The sequence below is a fragment of the Manis javanica genome, chromosome 13 (genome assembly GCF_040802235.1).
Source record: "Manis javanica isolate MJ-LG chromosome 13, MJ_LKY, whole genome shotgun sequence".
Taxonomy (NCBI): domain Eukaryota; kingdom Metazoa; phylum Chordata; class Mammalia; order Pholidota; family Manidae; genus Manis; species Manis javanica.
In genome coordinates, this window is record NC_133168.1 from 38,626,510 (window position 1) to 38,638,595 (window position 12,086).

General features: G+C 40.9%; 1 protein-coding gene across 2 annotated transcripts in view; it reads left to right on the forward strand.

Moving 5' to 3' along the window:
• SLC35F1 (solute carrier family 35 member F1) overlaps positions 1–12,086 on the forward strand; it is a 473,584-nt gene that overhangs the window by 421,528 nt on the left and 39,970 nt on the right. For both annotated transcript variants that reach the window (XM_036993351.2, XM_036993363.2), the window contains exon 7: positions 1,730–1,884. In XM_036993351.2, coding sequence (XP_036849246.1) covers positions 1,730–1,884 — 155 coding nt within the window. The remainder of the gene's footprint in view (positions 1–1,729; positions 1,885–12,086) is intronic.

Here is a 12,086-nt window from a genome sequence, read left to right on the forward strand (position 1 = left end):
AAGGTGATGGAAGGGTAAGATTCTGGAACTTTCTAGCCCAGCCATATATAATTTAAATCAGTGGTACCCTCACACACACACACACAAAGGCTCTGGTGTCATGGACTATCTTCTGATCAAGTCTGATTATTTTTAAAGAATTAATTTAAACTTGTATCTTGTCCCTAGTTTGTTAATCCCAGATTCCTTAAAGGAATACTGAACTAATTTTTATGTCTTTTCATGTATTAATCATAGCTTATTTAGTAGTGCATTTATAGTAACTTGGTTAAAAGGAAAATGAATTATACATAGCATGAAACCTAAGTACAGGAAGATTGACCATTTTTAGGGAATTATAACTTTTGATGGAGTCAAAAGCCTGATGCTACTGTGACAGAGAGCGCTCTGGAGGATCTCCACCCCTCCCAGCTGAGGTCGTGGCTACTCCGTTCCCTCTCGGGCACACGCAGCACACTAGAGGGGGCTGTTGTACTGAGTTTGCTTACTTACTGTTCAAAATACATTTTTTTATATCTCTATGATGTGGCTTTCCTTAAATTTAGGATTAGAAACAGAATGATGACTTGCGCCTGTGAATACTTTTCATATGGGAAAACGAAATTTCTCTTTGGAGGAGTCACTGGTCTTCATAGTCAGAGGGACTTGGTCCTGGACCCACCAAATCCTCCAAAATTCACAGGATTCAGAGGAAACAATCAGCCCACAGCCTGTATCAGACACATTTAATCAAGGATTCCTTCGAGAAGGCTAGATACTTTCATTAAAATCTCCAAAAATCCACTGAATTGTACTCCTTATGCTTATTCTATACCTTATTCTTTGAAGGTAGAGAAATGAGCACTGTTTTTCTACCCTTGTGTTGTATCAGCATTGGAAAAGATGAACCAGGCCCTAGATTTTAGCCATAAACTCCTGCATGGGACTCACAAAAATTGTGTGCTGACAGAATTAGTATCAACAATTGTTTATCTAGTTATAATTAGGGAGGGGATTTTCGAAGTAGAGAGACCAACCATATAGACTTTCAAGAACTTTTTAAAATTCTTTTCTGTTTTGCAAAACTTAATTCTTTGATGGTTTACAAAGCATTTACCTATTTACTTATAAAACAGCAGAGCCAACATGTGAGAACAATTGTATGCCAGGACAGGTGATGGGGGAGCAGGACTCTGCGTGTTGTGGGGGAGGACAGAGCAGCATTCACAAACTGACAGATCATCCTGTGCTCAGAGCAAGGAAGTGGCCTGCCCGAGGCCGCAGTCGGGGCTCCAGTTCTGTCCTCTGGCTTAGTGCACATCTCTCTGACCTGTAAACACTTTCATTCTAAGGACTGTGCAGTTATTCATCATTGTGAGCAATACATGGTACCAAGCACTTTTGTTCCTACCTGACAAATAAAAGAGAGATGAAAAATATTTTAAAAGGCATGGGCAGTAGAAGTTAATGACAGCACAGTTGGAAATAGAGCTCGGCAGCTTGACCTCATGTTCTGACTAGCTGCTGAGGGGCACTCCTTCCCAGAAGAAGCCAAATACCAGGTATATAGTGAGGAGCCGAAAATTAATTTTCAAATACAGATTTTTACCTTTTTACCTTGTTTTACCCTGCAATAAACCTCAGTTGAGAGAATGAAAGAAGCCCTCCTGGTGTGAGTGCTGAGTGGTGTGTCCCATTCCCCAGGGGCCCGGAGGAGGCTGTGACCCACCTTTCTCTCCTCGCCCCACAGGACTGCTCTATGTTGGCTTCAGCGCCTGCATGTTCGGTCTCTACAGCTTCATGCCTGTGGTCATAAAGAAGACCAGTGCCACCTCTGTCAACCTCTCCCTGCTCACAGCAGACCTGTACAGCCTGTTCTGTGGCTTGTTTCTCTTCCATTACAAGGTAAGTCAAGTCAGTGCTCCTTTGCAAAGACAGTACTTGGTAGGACATAACACACATAGGTCAGCACGCCCTGCTGTGGAAGGCCCTGGTTTTGTGTAGAGAATCAGGAAAACAATTCTGTATGCTAACCCCGAGATCTGCATATTCACGTTTCAACTATGAGACCAAGGCAGCATTTTTTCACAAGATACCAGTAACTGCAGACATTTGATAAAGACAAGAAACAGCCAGAGAGGGAACAGGTTTTAAATGATGGGGAGCAGTTCTTCTGACACTATTCACCACAGAAGCTACGCTTCCTCCAGCCCAAAGCTAGGAAGATTTGCACAATTGCCGAACCAGAACCACAAAATGGAACCTGCCAAAGGCATTGGCACTGTTCTCACTGGAGAAATGACAATTCATACAGTTTCTGTTCTGCAGATAGTATCATAGCCAATCTGAATGGAAAATGCTAATGCATTCAAAATAGTTTCTATACTAAAAGATTGGGGGTTAAGGGATGAAAAGAGATATCATAAAGCATTTGCAGTTAATAAATCAGCCCTGAGGAAAAGAAAAAACTGTTCGGTCCAAAGATGGCAGTCTATTCAAATTCAAGACTCTGCTTCCATCTTCAGCCAGGGCAGGCGTGCGCCTTGGTCATGGCCCCCTGAGGACAGCCACTACCTTTGGAACACTGCATTCACTGCGGCCATTAACAGCCGGTTAGAATTGGTATCTAAGAATTGCTCTGTTAACATTGTACCCGTTTGCTTTTCCTTAACTAGTCCTATATGATAGGAGTCAGTGGAGACTATGGCCAGTGTGAAAAAGGACAGTTATGGAATATCCAAATAGGTGAGATCAAATTAGGACCAGCAAAAGAAGAGGCCGAAGGAAGGAGACCCAACTCTGGCCACTTCTAGCCATGAATTACAGTTAGCATCACCAGCACACAGGTGTGGCCAGGTGAGGAGGCATCTTGGTGGCAGGACATCTTCAGCCAGGTCAAGCTGGGATTGGAGGTTCAGAGAAATGCTGAGCTGGAAAGACTGTGCACTGGAGAAGACCAGTGGCTAAGCAGCTGAAGTGAGTCATCGGAAATAGTGCCGTGATAAGCCAGAGTTGTAGCCAAGAAACAGGCTGGAAGGGCAGACAGGGGTGCAAAGAGGTCACAAACAAGGTCAGCGGCCAGGCAGCCCGGAAGCAGATTGGGAAGATGGGAGGTGGAGAAGTAGCTGTGGCTGCAGGCAAAGATAAAGTGCTGAGTCCCCATTTCATATGGAACCTGTGCCAGGTGTGGTGTCAGAAATGATAAAGAACCTGTCAAAGGCTGGACAATATTCATACATTGTTTGCAGTTTGTTTGGTCTAGATGTACGATCTCTGTTCCTGAGCGCACTCTGGTCTTTATAAAGGCAAACAGTAAAGTCACAGCATGTTCCCTCCCACTGCTCCCAGCCACAGTGCTGGGAGGCCCAGCTTCCCTTAGGATCCCCCTAGACACCCAGGCATTTCCTGAGCCCTGGAGCCACCCAGCCGTGGTCATATTGCTGCAGCACAGTGGCCACCATTTTTCTCTTCTCCTCTGCAGCTGGGCATCCACATCTAGTCTATTCCTCAGTGTGAGTTCAGTTCTCAGCAATTATCCCCATATCTTTATAAGCTCATGAACTAGAAGCATACCTTTAATCTTCCTTAAGGAAACACTACTAAAACATGCTGTTCTTATGAGGCCGGCAGTCACTTCTTGGGTAGTCCTGATCCAGGTAGCTCCCACATCCCTTACGGCAGGTCCTCAGAGACAGCTTTCACCATGGGCTCTCGTTAAAAATGCAGATGCATGGGCCATTCACCTGAGCCACAGAATCAGTGTGTATGGCTGTGTCTGGGGGAGTCTGCATTTTAACAAGCTCCCCTGTGAAGCTGATGTTTTCCAAATTTGAGAACAAATACCTGAGCAGGGCTTGTTCCTGTGCATCTTCTGTCATACTTCCACTGACTCTTGGTTAGATGTGGGACGCTCCACATTAGCAAGCATCTGAACAGAGAAGGCTCCTGAACAGGTAAATTCTAATTCTCTGCAATCCATCTTCTCCCTTCATCTGCATGTTACTCTTTAGGATAAGTGTCTTTGCTGCAGAGCAAACCATGTAGTAACCCTTCATCAAGTAATTTGCTGAAAATTGAATTCTTATATTCACCAATTTGGAAGTGTAATGGACGTTTTTACTTCTCAAAGTGATGTTTTCCACTATGCACATATATTTCATTCCTATTAACAGATAAATTTCCTTAAGGTAATGATTAGTTCAACACAATAGGTATTTTCTCTAGTTAAAATTGATTCCAATTGTCTTATTTTATTACACTTACTCTTTACTTAGATTCCCCCATTGGTAACACCTTGTAAAACGAAACATCAAAATATTAACATTGATACAGTCAGCAGACAGCTCATGTCCATCCCCGCAAGGGTTACCATGTGCCTTTAATAGCCATATTTACTTGCCTCTCACCCACCTTGTTAACCTCTCGAAACCACTAATTTATTCTCAGTTTTCCTAAAGTTGTCACTTTGAGAATGTAGGTAAATGGAATTATACAGTATGTAACCCTTTTGGGAGTGACTTTTTGCTCAGCATAATTCTCTGGGTCTTCATCCAGATTGTTTCATATATCAGTAGCTCATTCCTTTTTATTGCTGAGTGCCATTCCATGGTATGGATATACCAAGATTTACTTAACCATTCACTCAGTGAAGAGCATCTGGGTTTTCTGTTTGGGGCTATTATAAATAAAGCTGCTCTGAGCAGTCATGTACAGGTTCTTTGTGGACAGAGCTTTCATTTCTCTGAGATAAACACCCAAGAGTACAATAGCTGGGCATATGGTCATAGCATGTTTAGTTTTATAAGAAACTGCCAAACTGTTTTCCAGAGTAGTTAATGTATTTTATTACTAATACATATGCATTGTGAGAAAATCATAAAACCCAGATAAGTACTGTTATACATTGGTACACTTTTACAGTACATATATATTTTTATAGTTCATTTATATTTTAATAAATATTTAATTGTATTTTACCTACTGCTTTGTTACATGCTTTACTTAAAATTAGTGTGTATGTATTACCCTGTCATTTAATATCTATATGTAATGAGACCCTGAATGAGGGGTCCTCTGGCTATGCATTACAGTCACCTGGAGAGATTATAAAATATAGCCATGCCCAGGTCCCATCCCAAAAGTCTGATCCTGACTGGCCAGAAATGGGGAGTTATAAAAATCTCTTCAGGTGATTCACCATTTATCTTTGCATACAGCCAGAGCTGAGCATCACTAATCTACAAGGTTGTTTTTAATGGGCATATAATATTCCATGGACTGGTTAGACTTAGACTTCATTTGAACCAGAATGTCTTGCCAATGGGTTTCAGCCCTAGGCAAGTTTGCTCTTGATTTGGTGAGATCTCAAAATGACAGTGGAATGTTTTTGGGGTGAAAGGGTTTATACCCAACTTTATTCCCATGGTGGCAGGTCAATCACTAGAATCCTGTCCACTCTGAGCCAGTCTGCATGCAGCAAGCTGGTCTCTGCCTCTGGGCCTCTCTACCCCCACAGCCGTCTCAGTCTGTCCTTGGCACTGCCACCGCTCCAGTCTCTGCTCTCCTGCAGCCTTGCAGCCCAGAGCACTGGGCGGAGCTGTTTATATAGAGTCACTAACAACTTAGTGAGCCAGCAAGCCAGCACCAGGTGAGAATCCTGGCCATAGAAACTTCCATTTTCCCCACTGAATTTCTCAATCATGACATTATAGATATTTTAGACCAAAGATTCTTTGTTGAGAGCAGGGGGCTTGTCCTGTGCGTTTTAGGATGTTTAGTTGCATCCCTGGCCTTGATCTACTCAATGCAAATAGCATCCCCAGAGTACTTACAAAAATGTCCCCATACCTTGCTAAATATTGAGAACTACCAATTTAACAATCCCTAATTACTGAATTCAGGTGGTATCTCTTTTTGGCTGATATGAATAATTTGGGGAATTAGCTTGTACTAAATCTTGGCTCACATTCAGTGTTTCAATATTTTCTCAGAAAAAAAATTGAATCTTTGAATTGGTTTGTTTCATTTCTGTTTTGAAACCAAGATCTTTAAAATTACTTGAGAATCCTCCTGACCAACCAGGAACCCTGTATAGAGGCAGTGTTTGCAAAGTCCTGTTAATATTAGAGTAACCAATATTAAAACAAAGGACACAGACAAATGCTCTATTTCTCCTCTTTCTTCCCTCTCATTGTACTTATGGTTAACACTACCCCAATTAGTTATTGAATAAATGCTGCCCTGTGTGCTCTAATTGTTCTATGAACAATAATATTTAATATCTGCAAAGAAATAACCTAAAGACTCCATTTAAATCTAAAAATTAAAAAACTTTTGTTTGCCTAAAACAGTTTCTAAAAGGATCTTCCAAGCAGTGCTTGAATTTGCAGTCAAAAGTCACTGGAAAATCCAGAGATTTTTTGTTTCCCCAAAGCCCCTCTTGCCTGCCTCTGAAATTGGTTTGGGCCTCCTGGATGACAGGTTCTCCAGAGCCCTGAGAAGGGCAAGTCTGAGTGGCTTGCAGGTTTCCCACCACAGCCAGTTGGGCCATCTCTGGAAACTGATTTTTAAATAATGCTTATTAGAGGTACTTTTATCATTATGAGAAATTTATGGTAAATGCAAAAATTTTGGCAAATTTTGAAAAATTAAAAAATGATGTCATGATTGTGTGTGTGTGTGTGTGTGTGTGTGTGTGTTTGTAAAATGGAAGTTCCTATGGCCAAGATCCTCACCTGACCCTAAACCACTTGAGGCCTACTGCTAGGCTACTGCTTCCATACCCATAAGCAATGAGCTATTATGGACTGAGTCACTATATAAAGAGCTCTGCCCAGTGCTCTGGGTGGAGGCAGAAATGGAGGTGGATTATGGACCTGCAGACTGCTAGATGCAGGTTCTAGTGCTCAACCAACCTCCATGAGAATAAGGCTGAGTATAAACCCTATTACCCCAGAACTTTCCATTGTCATTTCTTGGTCTCACTGAAGAGAGTGAACTTGCCCAGGGCTGAAACCCTCAGGCAAAACAGTGTGTGTGTGTGTCATGTGTGTTTGGGGGACTGGGAGAAGGTGATTATTTTATTAATATGCCATCTTTGGAGAAATGTCTATTTAAACTCTTTGCCCATTCTAATTGGGCTATTTGTCTTTATATTATTGGGTTGTAATATTTCTTTTCATATGCTGGATACTAGACCCTTGTCAGATACATGATTTGCAAACATTTTCTCCCACTCTGTGGTTTCCTTTCAATTTCATGCTAATGTCCTTGTGTCATGCCAGAGGTTTCCAGCTCCAGGCAAGTTCACTATGGATTTAGTGAGACAGAATAACACCAATGGAACATTTAGGGTAAAAGTCCTCCTACCAAGGTTTATTCTCAATGTTGGCAGGTCGAGTGCTAGAATTACATCTGCATCCAGCAAGTCAGCAATTCACCTGTGCCCCCTTTTCCGCCTTCACATGGAGCACTGAGCAGAGGTCTTCATACAGCAATACAGACAGTAAAGACTCATTGTCAACACATATGTCAGCATGCATCTGTGCAGTAGGCCAGTTACATCATTGCACGTGAGCAGTGGGCAAGTAGATTAGGGTCAGGTGAGCATCCTGGCCACTGGAACTTCCATTTCCCTACACCTTGGAAGCACAAAAGTTTTTTAATGGAGTCAATTTTATCTATATAGTAATACTTTTGAAAGTGTAAGGGAACCAAATCAATCCCATTGCAGTCTTTGGGCCACCAAGTCTTCCCTGGTGCTGTCAACACTGCCCTCGCCAGGGCTGCTTAATAATGACTGCTTCAAATTGTCTGCTCTTAAGGGATGGTTCAAAGTCACACACAGTCTAAGGGACAGAAGGTTTAATTCAGACGAGGGTCTTTTTAACTACATAAAGAGTATAGTGTAGAAAAGTTTAAGCCAGTAACATTCAACCTCGGCTGTGAAATGGCATCCCCTGAAGAGTTTTTAAAATCCTGGTGCTTGGGTCTCACTCTCACTGATTCTGATTTAAGTGGTCTATGGTTCAGCCCAGGCAGTAAATTTTTAAAGGCTCCCCATATAATCCCAGTATGGAGCCAGAATTGAGAGCCACTGGTTCAGACTTACTTTATGTGGCTGGATACAGGAGGATCTGGGACCAAAGGTGAAGGTTATAAGATGATAGCTAAATTTAAGGACATCTAAATGTGGAGTAGACTGTCAGGAGTTCTCATTTAAGTAAGCTGAACAAGAATGGCAGAGGGATAATGTGGAGGTACCTCACTCCTCAGTACAACAGACTGACCAGTGACCTCTGAGATCCCCTTTCGTTTTACTATAGTCTGCAGTTATAGTTTATTCCTTTCACTTAATCATGATGTTTTTACTCTAAACAGCCTTCTGGTCTGGTTATAAATATCTTCAAGTTGAGACGAGAGAGCTATTTAGTCACAGATGTTGCTTACCCAGGCAGAACTAAATCATTAAATGAAGCTCTCCTGCCCAACATTGATTATTTGCCTCTTCTCACTTTTCACCCTTGGAAAAAATCTATTCCCTTCACCACCCATCAGTCCTCTGTGCATAGCTTCTCTGCCTTTTGTGCTGACTGCCATGCTGACTGGGCAGTAAAACCCCACATCCTGGGGAAGCAAATGACCTAATTCTGAATTAGACTATCTGCATGGTATAGTGCTCTTAGAAACTCTAATTTTACAAGACTTTGGAGAAGTGGTTATTTATTTCTTTTCTTTACTATCTGACAACATTGTTGAGTCCAGAACAGTAGATCTATAATAATACATAGAAAATACAGGAAATGAGCTTTACTGTGCTTCAGAGACTCCCCAAAACCAAACCCAGGAAGAGATTTATATGGAAGCTTTTTAATTTGGTGGTGTGTTGGCTTTTCAAGGTCAGAGCTTCATCAGTTATGAACTTAATCCCCTTATATTTAGTGTACGAACAAGGACACTCTTGAAATTGAAAGATTATTAGTTTTTCTATGGCTGCTGTAACATATTACCACATAGTAGCTTGAAACAACACAAATTTATTATCTTACAGTATTGTAGGTCAGAAGTCTCCCTGGAATAAAATCAGGTGTTCCAGAGCTGTGAGGCTTCTAGAGTCTCTCTAGCGTGAATCTGTTTCCTTTCCTTGCAGCTTTGGAAGCTACCTGCATTCATTGGCTCATGTCCCTTCCTCCATCTTCAAAGCTAACAGTATGACATCTTCAAATCTGATGGCCATTCCTGCTTCCCTCGTCTAAGAAAGGATTCATGAGATTATGTTGGGCCCATCCAAATAATCCAGGATAATCTCCCCATCTCAAAGTCCTTAATTTCATCATATCTGCAAATTCTCTTTTACCATATAAGGTAACTGTAACTCCAGGGGGAAATCCCAGGGCAAAATATCTTAGAAACCAAAATCAGTCAAAGGAGAAATCAGGTGGGAGAAACCCATTTATTGCTTACAAGCAGTCATCCACTTCTGCTCGCCCATGTCTCTCACAACCCGGCTGCAGAAGAAGGGGCCTCACCCAACCTCTCTGGTCCAGATATGCCCTCGCTCACCCTTGTAATTACCTATTGATGTGAAGATAGACTACTCTCCACCCCTTGGAAACACCTACTGATATGAGATGCACTAAGGCCAGGTGAGAGATTCTGGAAATATTGCAATTTTACCCATAGTACATATTCACAGGTTCCAGGGATTAGGATGTGAACATCTTTGGGAGCTCATTATTCTGCCTACCACAGGAGGACTATTAATAATTACACCAGGACAAATAAGGGCACATAGGCTCCCAGCTGGGCCAGCTGGAGCAGAGCACAGACAGCTAGGAGAGCTCTTTCAAAGCTGCATCTGGGCAATGAAGACCCATTCTCCACCTACAGATATTGTAATATGCTGAATTTCCAAACTCTGGGAATATTAAATTAAAGTAGTTCTGGTAACCTGCTATTATGCAATTTGAACAAGGCAAACACTAGGGCATGTGAGGAGAAAATGAATTGGGTTAGGGCAGAACTACTTTAGTATCTGCTGTATGAAAGATGACTTCAGTAGGACGTTTTGGCAAGAGAGCATGGACTGGCAAGTTAAAGAAGCCCAGATTTAAACTGTGGCTTCTCTTTATTCTTTAAGCACTTCTCTCCAAACTTCAAGTTGCTGAGATTTGCCTTATGGGGTTTTTTTTGTTTTTTTGTTTTTTCCTTTTTCTAATAAACTTTCACTGATGTACAATCTTATGTTGGTTTTGAATATACAGCACAGTGGTTCAATAGTTACCCATATTATAAAATCCTCATCCTCTCTAGTGCTGTTACTATCAACATAGAAAGATGTTAACAGAATTGTTGACTGTATTCATGTGGCACTACCATCCCTGTGACCAGCTTATATTGTGATTTTGAATTATAGTTCTCCCTCTATCCCCCTCACCCTTCCCAACCCCTCCCACATGGTTACCAACAGTCACTTCTCAGTATCTATGAGTCTACTTCTGTTTTGTTCCTTCTGTTTTATTTTGTTTTTATATTCCACAAATAAGTGAAATCATATGGTATTTGTCTTTCTCCACCTGGCTTATTTCACTGACCATAATACCCTTTAGATCCATAGATGTTGTTGCAAATGGCAGGATTTCTTTTCTTTTTATGACTGAATAATACTCCATTGTGTATATGTCCTACATCTTCTTTATCCATTCATCTATTGATGGACAGTTAGGTTGCTTTTGTACCTTGTCTATTGCAAATAGTGCAGCGATAAATATAGAGGTGCATGTATCTTTTCAAATCAAGGATATTGTTTTCTTTGGGTAAATTCTTAAAGGAATTACTGTGTCAAATGGCATTTGTATTTGCAGTTTTTTTTGAGGAACCTCCATACTGCTTTCCCCAGGAATTGCACCAATTTACATTCCCACCAACAGTGTTGGAGTGGTCCCCTTTCTCCACACCCTTGCCAGCATTTGTTCTTTCTTGTCTTGGATAGGGCCATCCTAATTGGTGTGATGTGATACATCATTGTGGTTTTAATTTGCATTTCCCTGATGATTAGTGATGTGGAGTATCTTTTCATGTACCCGTTGGCCACTTGTATTTCTTCTTAGGAAAAATGTTTGTTCAGGTCCTCCAACCATTTTTTAATTGGGTTATTTGTTTTGGGGAGATTGAGGCATATGAATTCTTTACTTACTTTGAATGTTAGCCTTTTATGAGATGAGTCATTTATGAATACATTCTCACATACAGTAGGATGCCTTTTTGTTTTGCTGATAGTGTCCTCTGATGTACAGAAGCTTTTTAGTTTGATGTACTCCCATTGGTTCATTTTTTATTTTGTTTCCTTTGTCCAAGGAGATGTGTCCAGGAAAAAGGTGCTTGTGCTTATATTCAAGAAATGTTTGCCTATGTTTTCATCTCAGGGTTTTATGGTTTCCAGACTTACATTGAGGTCTTTGATCCATTTCAAGTTTACTTTTGTGTATGAAGTTACACAATAATCCAGTTTCATTCTCTTACATGTAGCTGTCCAATTTTCACAACACCAGTTGCTGAAGAGGCTGTCTTTTCCCCATTGTATATTCATGGTTCCTTTATCATATATTAATTGATCATATATTCATGGGTTTATGTCTGGACTCTTTAGTCTGTTCCATTGGTCTATGGTTCTGTTCTTGTGCCAGTACCAAATTGTCTTGATTACTTTGGCTTTGTAGTAGAGCTTGAAGTCAGGGAGTGTAATCACCACAGCTTTGTTCTTTCTCAGGATTGCTTTGGCTATTTAGGTTTTTTGTGGTTCTGTATGAATTTTAGAACTATTTATCATAATTCATTGAAAAATGCTGTTCGTATTTTGATAAGGATTCCATTGAATCTGTAGATTACTTTAGGCAGAATGGCCTTTTTGACAATACTAACTCTTTGTATCCATGAACATGGGATAGAGTTCCATTTATTTGTGTCTTCCTTAATTTTTCTCATGCATGTCTTATAGTTTTCAGAGTACAGTTCTTTCACCTCCTTGGTTAGGTTTGTTCCTAGGTATTTTATTCTTTTTGATGCAATTGTAAATGGAATTGTTTTCCTGATTTCTCTTTCTGTTAGTT